Source organism: Schistocerca piceifrons, chromosome 4 (assembly GCF_021461385.2).
Source record: "Schistocerca piceifrons isolate TAMUIC-IGC-003096 chromosome 4, iqSchPice1.1, whole genome shotgun sequence".
In the NCBI taxonomy this organism is placed as follows: Eukaryota; Metazoa; Arthropoda; class Insecta; order Orthoptera; family Acrididae; genus Schistocerca; species Schistocerca piceifrons.
Window position 1 is genome coordinate 138,330,616 of NC_060141.1, and position 18,585 is coordinate 138,349,200.

General features: G+C 40.5%; 1 protein-coding gene across 1 annotated transcript in view; it reads right to left on the bottom strand.

Moving 5' to 3' along the window:
* Nucleotides 1-18,585, bottom strand: part of LOC124796307 (cholinesterase 1-like) — a 248,441-nt gene that overhangs the window by 9,481 nt on the left and 220,375 nt on the right. Inside the window, exon 10 of the mRNA XM_047260433.1 lies at nucleotides 384-516. Within this exon, the coding sequence (XP_047116389.1) occupies nucleotides 384-516 (133 nt within the window). The remainder of the gene's footprint in view (nucleotides 1-383; nucleotides 517-18,585) is intronic.

Genomic DNA, 18,585 nt, shown 5'->3' on the forward strand with positions numbered 1-18,585 from the left:
AATGCACAGCCTGTGGCAGAGTGGTTACACAACAATAACATAATGGACTGTCCTGCACAGAGTCCTGACCTGAATCCTACAGAACACCTTTGGGATGTTTTGGAATGCCGACTTCTTGCCAGGCCTCACCGACCAACATAAATACCTCTCCTCAGTGCACCACTCCTTGAAGAGTGGGCTGCCATTCCCCAAAAAACCTTCCAGCACCTGATTAAACATATGCCTGCAAGAGTGGAAGCTGTCATCAAGGCTATGGGTGGGAAAATACCATATTGAAATCCAGCATTACCTATAGAGGGCGCCATGAACTTGTAAGTCATTTTTAGCCAGGTGTCTGGAAACTTTCAATCACATAGTGTATAAAAATAGTAGATTGAGCTTACCCTGTTTTTGCAAAATTTGTCCACATCTTAATCATTCTTATGCGTGTTTGATATTCGCCTGATGCTGGATCTGAGTCCACTTCACCAGCTGATGATGGGAAAAGATATTTCAATTCATCTGCATGTGCCACACCTGTAACCAGAAAAAAACTGTTTCATTAAATATGAATGAATGATGTTACACCCCATCACAAGGGAACAACACATTTTACAGGCTGAAGGCCTGTGAATCGTCATATCTCTCTTTCTGAAATGAAATTCTCCTCTCTTAATCAAATGCACACTATTATTCACAGTACAGTATGAAACATTTCAGGCTAGGATCTGCAGTGTTGGCAAGCAGGGCATGGGTCAGTGCTTCTGGACATGGGTGAATGCACCTTGCACACCATGGCTACTCTTTGGGTAATTGGAGATCTTTTGCAAGGTGGCAGAGAGAAAGTCACCACCAGTAGGGTACAGGGCTGGGTAATGTGTTTGTTAAGAGAAATTTTGTGAACTGTGTGATTTATTAACGAAGCTGGTAAAGTGCTCCTTTGCTATATTATTTTAAGAGATTATTAGTCACCACATAGAGCAGATGCTGAGTTGTGTGATGGGAGAAGCAATTTTGGTGGTGGGAGTAAGAAGGAGGCTTGGGCAGGGAGGGAAAGGAATAGCAGGATAGGGATGAGGGATGGTAAAGTACTGCTTGTTGAAACATGCAGGGCCATGGTGAGGACAAGGTATGCGAGTCTGTGACTCACCATCCCCTCTTATGGTGAGTAGCAATCTATCCTTTTCATAATATTGTCATTATTTCATCATGGACTGTTCAGTGTTAAATTTTCAAAATGAGGCCTGTCCAAAAAATTCCAGAACTTTGCCCACAATTTTTTCTATGCTTATCTTTTACTCACTGTGCATGGTCTCCTACAAAATACTCTCTTCCACAATTGATACACCACTCCCAATGCCGTTTCCATTTCTGGAAGCAGTCTTGGTACACATCTTGCTGGATCATTTGCTTTTATCACGTCTACTATAAATCTTCATCCTTTCAATGGGATTTTCAACTTTGGAAATACAAAGGGTCTGCAGGGGCCAGGTCTGGAGAGTATGGAGGATGATGCAGCACAGTGATTTCCTTTTCTGTGCAGTAGTCACGCATCCACACTTGGCAATGCTCGACGGTTCTTGTCTGCCAGTATATAAGGTCTGCCTGGTCTTGGTTAAGGTGTGGTTGTTTCAACAGTTGACCTGGGCAAGCTTGTCCAAAGGTACAGGCACTGAAGAGACTACAGCCAATGTGAAATACAAGAAATGTATTTGCAGTTGCGAATATGGACAACCGTCAGCTGTATAATGGAATCACAACAATGAAAATTTGTGCTGGACTGAGACTCAAACCCAGATCACTTGGCTGATGACATATGGAAGTTTGGATCTTGCTGTGAGGCATGCTCGGATAGCCTAATGGTAAGGCGACCACTTGTGATAAGCATGAAATCTGGATTCAAGTCCTGGTCCAGCACAAATTTTCATTGTCATCATTCCATTATACAGCTGATGGTTCTACATATTTGCAACTGTGAACAAATTTCATGTATCTTTTTGTAGTGGTGGGAGCACCTCTTGTGATTGCTAGTAATCAATTCTGCATTACATGGGGGTGTTCAAATACTTTTGACAAGATTCTTCTGAGACTTGACTGTTTTTGCTGCTGTTTCTGTTGGATAGAAAATTTAGGATTTCACTCTGGGTGGGCAGAATAGTGATAATATTGAAACTGTCTCTGATTTTCGATTTGAGATTTCGTTGTGAAGACACCTCAATTGAGGAGTATTGTGTATTTCACTTTGGATAAATTACCAGTAAAGTACAAGCTTTTGTGTTACTATATTCCTAGTCATATTTTTCTTCTGCTATGATTAGTCCAGTATTTCTTCTAGTCAGAACAAAGTTGCCCTTGCACATTGGTCAGCAATTTAAATTCTTCCTCAGGATCCTTCTCATTCAATTCTTTGGCAATACCCAAGCCTACGACCAACACAAAGTAATAATTTGCCACAATGGTTACCAAATGTCTGGTGCCAGTTATCACAGTAGGGAAGTAAAGGTTTTGCTGAAGTGACTTATGATACCAACATTAAGCTATTGTAACATACAAGGTAAGGAAGATAGCCCCTGAAAGCAGAAGGAGTGGAGCAAGCAGTTGAGCCACAGCAGTGCTGCTGCTGGAAAAACAGAAGGTATCAGTGCCAGGCATAATTAACAAATTAACAAAGCCATTTAACAGGGCACGTGCTCCAGGTCAGGCAGTAAATGAAGCACTGCAGCTGTAAGTCCACAAATTCAAGGCTAGAGCCCAGATGCAGTAGAAGCCAGAGTGAGCATCATGGTCAGGTGCTTTGCAGCTCACATTTAAAGCAAGTGTCAAGACCAGTCCAGTCACAATAAATAATGTGGCATAGAATTCCACATCTTGAATTGTCACAATCATTTGTACCTGTAGCTAACTCAGTCTTATCTCCTCAACTCCTCACAGTCGTCCAAATTCTGTTATTATTCAGACCTCAGATGAGACTGGCTCTACCTGAAGAGTCAATTAGCTCTATAGCTACCCTTCAAATTCTCCCTACAGGTTTCTCTACTAACTACTTCTGATAAATCTCTTTGCATTTTGTTTATTTTATTTGCCCAGATAGCAATCACTTCCCCAAGACCATGTTTTGCCTGGAATGTTCTGCAAATGTAGCTGTTAATTGATTCTCTTACCAGCATAATTTTTCTCAAGGAGCTGTTTTACTTCTTTCCCAACACTGGTTCCTTCAAGCACTTTCAGTCAGGTTTTAAATTTACCCATAATCTTGTACATAAAAATTGAAGTGAGAAATTTTATGAAGTTAAGAATAATAGTGCATGATAAAGTGAAATTTTAAATAAGCACTGATTGTTGTTGTTGTGTTCTTTAGTCCAGAGTGTGGTTTGATGCAGCTCTCCATGCTACTCTACTCTGTGCAAGCCTCTTCATCTTTGAGTAACTACTGCAACCTACATCCTTCTGAATCTGCTTAGTGTATTCATCTCTTGGTCTCCCTCTACGATTTTTACCCTCCATGCTGCCCTACAATACCAAACTGGTGATCCCTTGATGTCTCAGAACATTTCCTGCCAACCAATCCCTTCTTCTAGTCAAGTTGTGCCCCAAATTTCCCTTCTCACCAATTCTGTTCAATATCTCCTCAATAATTATGTGATCTACCCATCTAATCTTCAGCATTCTTCTGTAGCACCACATTTTTAAAGCTTCTATTCTCTTATCTTGTCCAAACTATTTATCGTCTATGTTTCACATCCATACATGGCTACCCTCCATACAAATACTATCAGAAACAACTTCCTGACACTTAAATCAATACTCAATGTTAACAAATTTCTCTTCTTCAGAAATGCTTTCCTTGCCATTGCCAGTCTACATTTTATATCCTCTCTACTTTGACCATCATCAGTTATTTTGCTCCCCAAATAGCAAAACTCCTTTACTACCTTAAGTGTCTCATTTCCGAATCTAATTCCCTCAGCATCACCAAAGTTAATTCAACTACATTCCATTATCCTCGTTTTGCTTTTGTTGATGTTCATCTTATATCCTCCTTTCAAGACACTGTCCATTCTGTTCAACTGCTCTTCCAAGTCCTTTGTGTAACGTCTATTAGCAAAAGACATATTTTGTAGTAAAGAGAAAATATTGTGTATCATGTTTTGTTATTGTATGGAATTATGTATTTTTTTTATTATTATTTATTTTAGATAATATCTGTGTCGGCCAGTACTGAAACCGCACAGACGATAAATATCATACAAAGATGAAAAAATACCACTAGTATAAATAATACAGAACGATCATTAATTTCTCTGTCTTCTTCTTGGAGTTGTACGAGTAAGATAGCCTGTGACGTTGCAGTAAATGCTAAAGTAGTCTTCTTTTGTCATGATCAACAGATGTACGCCATTACGTAATCATTGTAAAAGGTGTGTATTAGTTAACATATTTGAATGTTTTGACTAGAGTTATTTAATGAAATCTTGCATTATTATTTCTGGTAGCTTGCTTGGCATATTATCCCATCCTTTTAAGAAATTTTCAGTTATTTAAATATTATCCGTGGTGCAGAGCTGCGCTACGAACGAACGAGCCGCTGCCGCGGCGCATTCAAACTGCATTTAAAGACATCGATCATACCGCAAAGAAGAGGGAAGGTAATAGTGAAATAAAATCATCTTTTTCAGCTTCCGGACTTGCAGAGCAGCGCAGCAGATTTTATGATGTGTTTTGCAGGTTGATGCAGGCTGCTGATAATATATTGCTAACAGTACAAAAAAGATAATTTACCTTCGTAACACAATAGGAATTTTGTTGTGCTTAGTTCTGGTCTGGCAAACCTTATAGTAAAAACGTATTTTTCCCCGACAATAGTCTCATGTTCTTGTGCTGGTCGTGGAAATTATTGGTGTTTTACTCTTAACATCCACTGCAAAATTTTGATGTTGAACAATCTTCGTGAACTGTAACATCAGTATTTCATAACAAAGTAATTTTCATTTTCAATGGCGATAAAGTAGGGAAGATATGTTGACTTTTATAGTGAGTTACAGTAACGGAAAATGTTCCTTTAATAGAAAGCCAGATACAGAACAATAACAATCCAACATATTCTGTTTTGTTGAAAATTAATGATTATAAAGAAATTCATGGCACAGCATTACTAAAAGGTATTTCGCGGCTCTTTTCGTATATGCGTTATTACGCGAGCAATGATAAAGCAAATAATAGAAAAGAGTTTTTACGAAAAGTGAAACTGACGCGAAACTGTCGCCCGAATTTGCAGTGGCCACGAAAATAAATGTTTATGTAATTTCTTTCAGTGTCTATTGTTATATATATGTATGTATTTAGTGATAAATGTATGTATGTGTATCATGATTAATGCCATGTATTAATGAATGTACAAAAATTTTTATGAAAAACCGCACCACTGCAAGCAAGTCAGAGGAAACGATCCTGATAGTACTGAGAAACTGTAACGACTACATAATCCGGGGGCAGCCGAACCCCGAGATCAGATAAATAAAAGGTAAGACTACAGTGTAGTTGTCCTGTTTGTAGAAGCTGAACTCCAGTGAAGTGATCTCATATCGCTAGTGCTGTGTAGTTTGATGTTAGTGTTTATGACAGGACAAAGTTGATTGTAGGTAGTAATTTTTAGTGTGCAGTGTATTGTAGATAAATTAACGTATTTTGTGTGCAAGTGGAAACTGTTAGATCTTGTGTTCGAGTAGGTAATTTATGAATATGGTTAAACTGCGTAGTCAACGTCCGAGCAATATGGATACTGAGGAACAGCCATTAGTTAGTGCAGGAAATGTAGAAGCGGGTGCATTAAGCAGTACAAGTACTCTCTTTGAGGATATACCATGCGAAAATGTGGGGGCAGGGGCACAGGAAGTGACGCCACCGCCCACCAGTGCTCAAGGAGAGGTAGATAAAGAAATTACACCACCTCCAGAAAAGCAGGAACCAGAGAGTGGTAATCTGCCTGGTGGGAATTCACTTCAGGCGATATTAGAGCGCATGCTGGATTACCAGACAAAATTTGCGCAACAGCAAGCCGAGCGAGATCGCCAGCAAGCTGAGCGAGATCGCCAGTTAGCAGAAAATTTACTTGCCCAGCAAGCTGAGCGAGATCGCCAATTAACAGAAAATTTACTTGCCCAGCAGGCTGAAAGGGATCGCCAGCAAGCGGAGCGAAATCGCCAGCAAGCTGAGCGGGACCAGCAACTTGTGCAATCGTTAGAACATATGAAAAAAGAGATTGCCTGTATGAAACAGAATTATGAGTCGATACCTAAGGCCGTGCAGGAGTTGACTGAACAGGTCAACAACCTGCAAGTAGCAAACACTAACATGGTATATGAAATAGGTGTCTTAGCCAACCGATTAGAAAAGCTAGAAGTAGATTCCACACAGCTTGTAGAGAGGAAGAGGAACGAACAAGCAACTAAAATTGAAACTGAATTCAACTCATGGCTAGAAGTGAAGGAGAGTGAGATCGACAAAAATATTAATTCTAAGGTACAAGCAGCTGTGGCAGATAGAGATTCCGACTCGTTCAGTACCGCAATAAATAGTCAGGTACAGAACGACGTGCAAACCATCAAACAAATACTCAGTGAGGATATTCCGCAGTGGCAAGTGAATATTAACAAACGGATATCCGACTTGGAAAAGGGTTTAGCACAAAGTAGCAAACATCTTGAACATGAAACTATGTCGCCAACAGCCAATGTGTTTGGCAACGCACAAACTTATATGCGACGCAACAATGGTGAATCTTTAGGCGATAATGCGAAGAGCTGTAGCTTCGGTTCGGAGCACACAGCATATGTCCCAGGGGCAAACCAGTATAGTCCAAAAATATTAGTTGAAGAAAGTTTGATAAAAAATAGGCAATTTCAAACGTTTACTACTGAACGGAAGTCAGTACACCCAGTAGTATTCATAAAAAGCTTTAAAAATATCTTGCCTAGTGTGTGGAATGAAGCACAGAAAATTCAATACGTAATGTCATACATTCAGGGTGATGCAGCGTTGTGGGCTACGGAAGTAGCAGACAGCTGCATGACGTATGAACAGTTCGAAAGGGCGTTTTTGTCGAAATACTGGTCGCCTTGTATACAAGAGCGGCTAAGAAAAGAAGTATACAATCCGGAACCGTACTCACCCCGTCTTGGGAATCTGAGACGGTATTTTGAGAAGTACATAAACAAAACGCGCTACTGGGACGAGCCTATCTCACCAAGAGACATAATAAGACTCCTAAAATCACATTTACCGATTCATATCAAAGAGAAATTAATACACGTACCAGAAAGCGACATGGAACATTTCCTGTCTGTTCTAGATTCAATAGACTTAATCCAGGAAGACGCAAAAGCAGTGTGTGATCACTCGCGGAATAATGGATCAGGGTGTAAACATGACAGAAATAATAGTGCACAAAACCACAACCAGGGAAATGGTGGGGGTGGTAACAAGCGGCAAGAGCATTCGCAAAATTGTAATAATGGGAGAAGTCAGAACGGGTATGGGCAGCCGTTCCATAATAAAAAGCGTCGATTTGACGACCGGTATGATTCCGGACTGCCAGGGACCAACCACTGGAAAAATGCGCGAGGTCAGTGGCATAGCAATTACAATGACGGTAATCGTAATTGGAATCAGAATCAGCGACCAAGCCCAGAACGGCAGGGTAATGACCGGTACGATAACAACAGACCACCACTGCAAAACGCGCCTATTGCGCAGTCGTGGCGGCCCACAAACCAAAATGTAAACATTGTAGAGGTCGCGGACAATAGCCGTCCAAGTACCTCGCAAGCAAGCCATCCAACAAACTAGAATCGGCCTCGATATGCTCTCCATCGCTGGCCGAGGGGTGGAGTGAGAGCAACACGAATGACAATAATATCCCTGGAATACATATGCTGCGATACAACGACGGTATCAGTATGGATAAAGATCTACTGACCGAACCGCATGAATGTAAGATAGATAGCAACGAAAATGTGCAAGCCATAATAGAAGCTAAAATCAATGATGTTGCAGTGAATATAATCATTGACACAGGTGCCTCGGTGAGTGTAATGAGTACAGAGTTGTTTAAAGTGCTAGGGAAGGGACGTAGCATACCGACTTTCCCGGTTAATAATTGCAAGGTGTCTGGAGCTATAAGTGCACAGAGCCAGTTAGTTAAGTACCAGGTGCAGGTGGAGATTTGTAAGGAGGGCGAAGCCATAGTGAGCTCGTTCCTCATTGTTAAAGGGTTAAGGGTGGCCTGCATTCTGGGAGTAGATTTTCTCCGTGAGAGGGACGCAGTGATCGACCTCTCCTCGGGAAAACTAAGCATAGTTAACAAAGGTAGGAGGGTTGAGTTGTCTATGATGAAATCGAAGGAGGTACTTGTGCCATGTTGTAATCGAATTAATATCAAATGTAGGAACCCCTGGGTACTACACTTCAATGATTATTCACCTGTGACGGATCTCTATTATCCGAATATAGAAGATAGAAATTTTGAACCAAATGTTGATGAATTTCAAACCAAAGTACAGGAATCTGAAAGTTTAAGCAACATACAAAAGCAACAGTTGACGCAGTTGCTATCAGAATATAACATGGTATTTACCGACCGACCAGGAATAGTCAAAGGGTATCACTATCACATAGAGGTGATGCCCCACAAAACATACTGTCGCGCATCTTACTCCATCCCTTGGTCGAGGAGGGAAGTAGTGGCTAAAGAGATTCGGAAGATGTTAGAATGGGATATCATTGAGCCCTCTCTCTCCCCATACAGTAGTCCTCTTGTAGCAGTAGCGAAAGCCAACGGAAAAATCCGGCTAGTGTTAGATGCACGGGATATCAATAAAATTATTATACCCGTCAGAACTCGCCCAGAAAATTTAGATGAGCTGATACAAAAATTCCACGGGGTGCAGTACTTGACCTCGGTCGATCTTAAAAGTTCATACTGGCAAATCCCACTTACACCAGAATCAAGGAAGTACACAGCCTTCATATTCGGAGGGCGAAGTTACCAATTCAAGGTACTTCCCTTTGGATTGAATGTAAGTGCTGGAGTATTTATTACTGCTCTAGACACAGTACTGGGTCCTGACTTGTTAGAAAAAATCACAGTATATGTTGATGACCTTGTAATCGCGACTGCTACTTGGGACGAACATATGGAATTGCTGCATAGAGTATTAGAGAAATTTAAGCAAGCAGGTGTGACAGCAAATTTAGAAAAGTCAAAATTCGGACGCAATAAAATTAAATTCCTAGGACACCTTATCACGCCGCTTGGTATCAGCCCAGACAACAAAAAACTAGAGGCGATCCGAGAATTTCCGAGCCCCCGAACTAAGAGACAATTGAAAGCGTTCATTGGACTTACGTCTTTTTTCAGAAGGTTCGTACCTAATCAGTTGTTAAATGACGCGTCATTGTTAAATCTACTGCGAAAAAATGTGCAGTGGGTTTGGACTGACAAATGTCAGCAAGCTTTCGAAGCAATTAAAACCGCCCTGCTGAATGCAAATATCTTGCAGCACCCGGACCTATCAAAAAATTTTTGTCTTGCGACGGACTCGTGTTCCTATGGCTTGGGAGCATGCCTGTTCCAGTGGGAGGAAGGCAACGACCCGGCAACAACAAAGATTATCGGCTTTGCCAGTAGGACTTTAACTAGCTGTGAGAGAGCCTACTCGGCAACCGAACTGGAAGCGCTCGCCGTAGTCTGGGCTGTAAGAAAGTTTAATTACTATCTATATGGGAAGGAGATTAAAGTGTATAGTGACCACCAGGCGTTAAGTTTTTTGATGTCATGCAAGCTATTCCATACCCGACTAAGGACATTACAAGAATACCGAATAAAGATTATGTACATAAAAGGACAAGATAACATAGTAGCGGATGCTTTGTCGCGACTGCCGGTAGGATTACCAGAGTTAGCAGAAATGCTAGAACAATCCGCCGAGTATAAAGTGCTTTTAGTACGAGACAATGCTTACAGAAAGGATTTTCTATATATATGTCAAAATATGTCTGAACTACAGAGGTCAGATCCGATGTGGGCAAAAATCATTAACAATATTAAAAATGGTGTCATCAATAGAGATGAGCAAGGTTTTAAAATTGTGGACAATATTTTGTATCATAAACTTAGCACGAAAGAAGACGGCTGGGCAGTATGCATACCTAACCAGTCCGTCAAAGTCATAATATGGCACACGCACTTGGCATGGGGCCATGCAGGGATCGGGAAGTGTGCAGAAATCATGGCGAGATACTGCCACTTTCCCCGAATGAAACACCAAATTCAGGTAACAGTTAGGACTTGCGCTACATGCCAGAAAGCAAAACACTACAATAGGTCCACCAAATTTGAACTTCATCCCATAGTTCCACTCCGGCCACTTCAATTAGTATCTGTGGATGTAGCAGGTCCCTACCCCATGGCCAGAGGAGGTATGAAATATATACTGGCCATGTACGATATTTTTTCCAAATACTTGGCAATTTATTGTATAAAATCAGTTACTGCCAAAACCATAGTCAGACGGATCAATCAAGAATACTTGCCCCAAGTGGGGAAACCTGAAGCCATAACGACTGACAATGCCACTTATTTCATGGGTCACACTTGGAAAAATTACCTAATGGAACAAGGTATACAGCATATTCTGGTATCCCGGTTCCATCCAGAAGCAAGTTTAGTCGAAAGAACGTTTAGAGAATTGAATAAGTTCCTTAGAATTTACATAGGGAACCGACATACAAGATGGCCTGAGTTGGTACCTAAATTTGTAGAAATCCACAATTTAACACCCCACTCAAGTACAGGATACCCACCAGTAGAGATATTGAAAGGGGTTAATGAGACACAGAATGAATGGCTCACGCCTTTACCGAGACTACCAGCCAGGGCAGAAACAAGAGAGGAAAAGATAAAAAAGATGTGGGACAACCTAACCAGCTGTGCTGCAAAGAGAAAAAAGAAGTACGACCGAGGTGTAACTAACAAGCAGAAATACAATGTAGGGGACATGGTGCTTATTCGTAACCACCCCAAATCCTCAGCCACCCTAAAGCGAAATAGTAAGTGGCAATTGGTATATTCAGGGCCCTTTGAAGTAATAAAGGTGCCACACGAATGTAGCTATTTGTTAGCACATCCCCAGATGGGGAAAATAAAAGGACTGTATCCACGTAAAGATGTAAAATTATTTATTCAGTGACATGTCTGATGTAAATAGTAGTAGTAAGAAGATTTCAATTGTGTTTTAGAGTATAAGTATGTTAGTTTTATGAAAGAATGTGTGTATAGTTAAAACATTGAGGAAGTAGAGTCAGTAAACTGAGCAATAACAGGCAAATTGAAGACAGTTAGTGTCATTAAAATACGATATGCTCTTCAAGCAATGAATAATCTTTTTGTTGACAAAATAATGATTAATTTCTTGAATCATTTTTCATTTGTAGTAAGTAAGTACAATTAATGATGCAATCTCATATAATTATGTAACAGATGTAATTGTGTTAGAATTAAGGAACCCTGAGAGAGAGTCTCTACTAGCCAAAAATGGATTTTGTAGTACGAAATAATTATGTGATGCAATTACTGCCAATAGTGATCTGAGAACGACACTGGAGCAGAATTCAATCAAAACAAAACCGTTCCGTGTGACCTACGCTTTGTATGTATCGATGCTTCAATTGAAGCCTGTGTACTTGGTACACGCCCTTGAATATTAATTACGCGGTACGCGAATCAAGTTACACGGAAACTACACTGTAGTCCTGTAGGACAAACCGTTAAAAAATAATACTAGTACTAAATAAAGTATTTATTGAACAATATGCCCAAGTCAAGCTGTCATGCACATGGTAAAATCTGTTTGCTAGATGCGTGATAACCTGGCAAGCTACACTAAAAAAGGAAAAGAAAGCTATGTAACAAAAATCACACACCTTTAAATAATTACAAAAAAAGCCATATATGCCTAGTAATAGTATTAAAAGTGTCTAATGACAAGGTAAACACAATGGACTCAATGGAGATGAGAGTGATTATGCTAAGAACAGTTGTTATGCATTAAAAATAAACTGTGTGCATAAACAATCTAGGAAAGGACGGAATATTGTGTGTAGTAGGGACAGAAAATGACTGTTGTATCTGCACCAATATATACGTCAGTATAAGTTAAGTGTTGAGTGACTAACCGTCATAGTGCAGTGCTCAACGAACAAGACACTGTGAGTAAAAACGGTAGTTATTGATCCGTTCGGAGTCGATACAAACTAACATCGCTCGACGGAAACATTTACTGTGTGTGTGAACCGAAACATTTCACGTGTTGAGAGACGCTCTGGCAGCGAATCGACCGTGAGAACAAATGAAAGTGTGTAGTACAATGTGTGTGTGACGAACCCTAAATACCAGTGTCGCAAGAAACCTGTTATCACGCCAAAACAGCCTGTGCATACCAGCGAAGCGACGGCGTAATGAACAATAAACGCTTTTAACCAAAGTGCATTTTCTTCCACAGCTAATAATTTGTATCCTTAAAGACAGTACACCGTTGTGGAATATTTGTTTCATGCATTACGACGGGGAGCCATGCGGAGAAGCAGAGACGGGTGCCGTGCCGCCAGCCAGCCAGTCGCGGGAAACCACTGCAACACGCCGACATTGGTGAATGGTTCGGCGCGGTTCGCGACTGCTCGGGCGCCACCTCAGCACGCCGTCACTGTTACTGCGAGCAGGTCGTCGACCTCAGCGGTCGTTGACACGCCACGTTCCAGACAACGCTACGCAACAATTGCTTCGCGCCACCCGCTCCGGACGACATTGTTGACATTCAATCGAACATTACCAACTACGTTGTTAATGTACTAATATGAAAATGATTTATTGGACACGAAATTACGTGACAAACATTTTTCCTATTTTAATTTACTGTGTATAAACTCAAAACATTCACTTGTTCAATGATATATGTGATATGTTTTCGTCATATTGGTGAAGCAAACTGACATGAATGCCATACAATGGTAGAACATTTGTCGTGAGTAAGTGCAGAGACAATCCATTACCTTGCTATAAAACTGTTTAATGATTGACTTTCATTGTGACACAGAACACAAATGTGACAGAGTGTAGAAGGTACATTTTTAACAGAGAGACTAAAAGTTTAACATTGGGTAATAAATAACCTTTGTTATCTGTGAACATTGGATAAAGTCCAACCTTTTTTGATGAATAATCAAACCGCGTGTTAAGACAAACCAGGTGAGATGACCATGGCTCCGGCACAGTTTTCCCAGGTTTTCTGACCGCACGTAGCCCAAATGGGGGAGCCAGAAAGCTGTAATGACCCTGGGACTAGGTTTACGGTCACCTCGCAAAGTGTGAAAAAACTATAAAAAGTGTAATTAAAACTATAGTGCAAAAGAGTAAAGAAGTGAACAGTGAATATTTCAAACAAGGTGATAGACAATGACAAAACGGGCGTTAGTGGCAGCATATTGCCGAACATTCTTAACGTTAGTCAATTGCTGCCAGGGGGCATTGTAACGTCTATTAGCAAAAGACATATTTTGTAGTAAAGAGAAAATATTGTGTATCATGTTTTGTTATTGTATGGAATTATGTATTTTTTTATTATTATTATTTATTTTAGATAATATCTGTGTCGGCGAGCACTGAAACTGCACAGACGATAAATATCATACAAAGATGAAAAAATACCACTAGTATAAATAATACAGAACGAACATTAATTTCTCTGTCTTCTTCTTGGAGTTGTACGAGTAAGATAGCCTGTGACGTTGCAGTAAATGCTAAAGTAGTCTTCTTTTGTCATGATCAACAGATGTACGCCATTACGTAATCATTGTAAAAGGTGTGTATTAGTTAACATATTTGAATGTTTTGAATAGAGTTATTTAATGAAACCTTGCATTATTATTTCTAGTAGCTTGCTTGGCATATTATCCCATCCTTTTAAGAAATTTTCAGTTATTTAAATATTATCCGTGGTGCAGAGCTGCGCTACAAACGAACGAGCCGCTGCCGCGGCGCATTCAAACTGCATTTAAAGACATCGATCATACCGCAAAGAAGCGGGAAGGTAATAGTGAAATAAAATCATCTTTTTCAGCTTCCGGACTTGCAGAGCAGCGCAGCAGATTTTATGATGTGTTTTGCAGGTTGACGCAGGCTGCTGATAATATATTGCTAACAGTACAAAAAAGATAATTTACCTTCGTAACACAATAGGAATTTTGTTGTGCTTAGTTCTGGTCTGGCAAACCTTATAGTAAAAACATATTTTTCTCTGACAATAGTCTCATGTTCTTGTGCTGGTCGTGGTAATTATTGGTGTTTTACTCTTAACAAAAATCCACTGCAAAATTTTGATGTTGAACAATCTTCGTGAACTGTAACATCAGTATTTCACAACAAAGTAATTTTCATTTTCAATAACGATAAAGTAGGGAAGATATGTTGACTTTCATAGTGAGTTACAGTAACGGAAAATGTTCCTTTAATAGAAAGCCAGATACAGAACAATAAGAATCCAATATATTCTGTTTTGTTGAAAATTAATGATTATAAAGAAATTCATGGCACAGCATTACTAAAAGGTATTTCGCGGGCAATGATAAAGCAACTAATAGAAAAGAGTTTTTACGAAAAGTGAAACTGACGCGAAATTTGCTGTCTCTGACAGAATTACAACTTCATCGGCGAACCTCCAAGTTTTTATTTCTTCTCCATGGATTTTAATTCCTACTTTGAATTTTTCTTTTGTTTCCTTCACTGTCTGCTCAATATACAGATTGAGCAACATCAGAGATAGGCTACAACCCTGTCTCACTCCCTTCCCAACCACTGCTTCCCTTTCATGCCTCTCGACTCTTATAACTGCCATCTGGTTTCTGTACAAATTTTAAATTTGACCTCTGCCACCTTCAGAATTTGAAAGAGAGTATTCCACTCAACATTGTCTAAAGCTTTCTCTAAGTCTACAAATGCTAGAAACGTAGGTTTACCTTTCATGAATCTATCTTCTAAGCTAAGTCGTAGGGTCAGCATTGCCTCACGTGTTCCAACATTTCTACAGAATGCAAACTGATCTTCCCCAAGGTTGGCTACTACCAGTTTTTCCATTTGTCTGTAAAGAAATCATGTTAGTAGTTTGCAGCCATGACTTATTAAACTGATAGTTCAGTAATTCTCACATCTGTCAACACCTGCTTTCTTTGGGATTGTAATTATTATACTCTTCTTGAAGTCTGAGGGTATTTCGCCTCTCTCATACATCTTGCTCACTAGATGGTAGAGTTTTGTTAGGCCTGGCTCTCCCAAGGCTGTCAGTAGTTCTAATGGAATGCTGTCTACTGCCGGGGCCTTGTTTCGACTTTGGTCTATCAGTGCTCTGTCAAACTCTTCACACAGTATCATATTTCCCATTTCATCTTCATCTAAATCCTCTTCCATTTCCATAACATAGTCCTCAAGTACATCACCCTTTTATAGACCCTCTATATACTTCTTCCACCTTTCTGCTTTCCCTTCTTTGCTTAGAACTGGGTTTCCATCTGAGCTATTGATATTCATACAAGTGGTTCTCTTTTCTCCAAAGGTCTCTTTAATTTTCCTGTAGGCAGTATCTGTCTTACCCCTAATGAGATATGCCTCTACATCCTTACATTTGTCCTCTAGCCATCCCAGCTTAGCCATTTTGCACTTCCTGTCAATCTCATTTTTGGGACGTTTGTATTCCTTTTTTCCTGCTTCATTTACTGCATTTTTATATTTTCTCCTTTCATCAATTAAATTCAATATATCTTCCATTACCCAAGGATTTCTACTAGCCCTAGTCTTTTTACCTACTTGATCCTCTGCTGCCTTCACTATTTCATCTCTCAAATCTACCCATTCTTCTTCTACTGTATTTCTTTCCCCCATTCCTGTCAATCGTTCCCTTATGCTCTCCCTGAAACTCTCTACAACCTCTGGTTCTGTCAGTTTATCCAGGTCCTATCTCTTGGAATTCTCACCTTTTTGCAGTTTCTTAAGGTTTAATCTACAGTTCATAACCAATAGATTGTGGTCAGAGTCCACATCTGCTCCTGGAAATGTCTTACAATTTAAAACCTGGTTCCTAAATCTCTGTCTTACCATTATATAATCTGTCTGATAACTTCCAGTATCTCCATGCCTCTTCCATGTATACAGCCTTCTTTCATGATTCTTGAACCAAGTGTTAGCTATGATTAAGTTATGCTCTGTGCAAAATTCTACCCGGCGGCTTCCTCTTTCATTCCTTACCCCCATTCCATATTCACCTACTACGTTTCCTTCCCTTCCTTTTCATACTATCAAATTCCAGTCACCCATGACTATTAAATTTTCGTCTCCCTTCACTATCTGAAAAGTTTCTTTTATCTCATCATACATATCATCAATCTCTTTGTCATCTGCAGAGCTAGTTGGCATATAAACTTGTGCTACTGTGGTAGGCATGATCTTCGTGTCTATCTTGGCCACAATAATGTGTTCACTATGCTGTTTGTAGTAACTTACCTGCACTCCTTTTTTTTATTAATTATTAAACCTACTCCTATTTGATTTTGTATTTATAACCCTGTATTCACCTGACCAGAAGTCTTGTACCTCCTGCCACTAAACTTCACTAATTCCCACTACATCTAACTTTAACCCATCCATTTCCCTTTTTAAATTTTCTAACCTACCTGCCCAATGAAGGAATCTGACATTCCACACTCCAATCCATAGAATGCCAGTTTTCTTTCTCCTGATAATGACATCCTCCTGAGTAGTCCCAGGCCGGAGATCCGAATGGGGGCTATTTTACCTCTGGAATATTTTACCCAACAGGACGCCATCATCATTTAAACATACAGGAAAGCGGCATGTCCTCGGGAAAAATTACGGCTGTAGTTTCCCCTTGTTTTCAGCCGTTCACAGTACCAGTACAGCAAGGCCGTTTTGGTTAGTGTTACAAGGCCAGATCAGTCAATCATCCTGACTGTTGCCCCTGCAACTACTGAAAAGGCTGCTGCCCCTCTTCAGCACTGACTAAACGGTAATGAAATCATACAACATTTTTACTGTTCATATTGCTAATGCTGCTATGACATACAAATATAAATAAATATTAGTCAATGAATACTTCTTAAATGTAAAACTACACTGAGTATATGCAGACTGTATAGTAGATTTTAAAATCTTCACACATCAAAAAAAGGTTGGATCACCTAAGTTCCCAGAACTCCTAAAGATGGACATTGACTGTGGATATTGTATCACAGCCACAGTCACTTTGACTGTTCAGAGATGTCAGTAAACCCACCCAAAGATGTAAACAACCATCCATAAGCAGCACCTATTAGACGGAGGGGGTCCGACAGCCGATCAGTTCCAGTTATTCCACCAGGAAGGAGGTATGCGGCTCATGTTGTCTGTAGTTCAACCATGCCTAGACAGTCAATACTACAGTACAATTGCATCCGCATTGTTACTTTGTGCCAGGAAGGGCTCTCAACAAGGAAGTGTCCAGCCGTCTTGGAGTGAACCAAAGCGATGTTGTTCGGTCATGGAGGAGACACAGAGAGACAAGAACTGTCGATGACGTGCCTTGCTCAGGCCACCCAAGGACTACTACTGCAGTGGATGATCACTACCTACAGATTATGGCCTGGAGGAACACTAACAGCAGTGCCATCATCTTGAATAATGCTTTTGGTGCAGCTGCAGGTCAACGTGTTATGACTCAAACTGTGTGAAATAGGCTGCATGATGCACAACTTCACTCCTGACATCCATAGTGAGGTCCATCTTTGCAACCATGACACCATGCAGGGCTGTACAGATGGGCCCAACAACATGCCGCATGGACCACTCAGGATTGGCATCAAGTTCTCTTCACCGATGAGTGTCACATATGCCTTCAACTATATAGTCGTCGGAGACATGTTTGGAGGCAACCCAGTCAGGATGAACACCTTAGACACACTGTCCAGCGAGTGTAGCAAGTTGGAGGTTCCCTGCTGTTTTGGGGTAGCGTCATGTGGGACCGACATACGCCACTGGTGGTCATGGAAGGCACCGTAACGGCTGTACGATATGTGGATGCCATCTTCCAACTGATAGTGAAACCAATCGGCAGCATATTGTTCGCCTTCATGGATGACAATTTGCTCTCCCATCAAGCACATCTTGTGAATGACTTCCTTCAGGATAATGACATCACTCAAATAGAGACATGAACCCTATCAAATATGTCTGGGATAAATTGGAAAGAGTTGTTTATGGATGACGTGACCCACCAACTACTGTGAGGGATCTACGCCAAATCGCTGTTGAGGAGTGGGACAATCTGGACCAACAGTGCCTTGATGAACTTGTAGATAGTATGCCATGATGAATACAGGCATGCATCAATGCAAGAGGACATGCTACTGGGTATTAGAGGTACAGGTGTGTACAGCGATCTGGACCACCACCTCTGTAGGTCCCCCTGTTTGGTGGTACAACATGCAGTGTGTGGTTTTCATGAGCAGTAA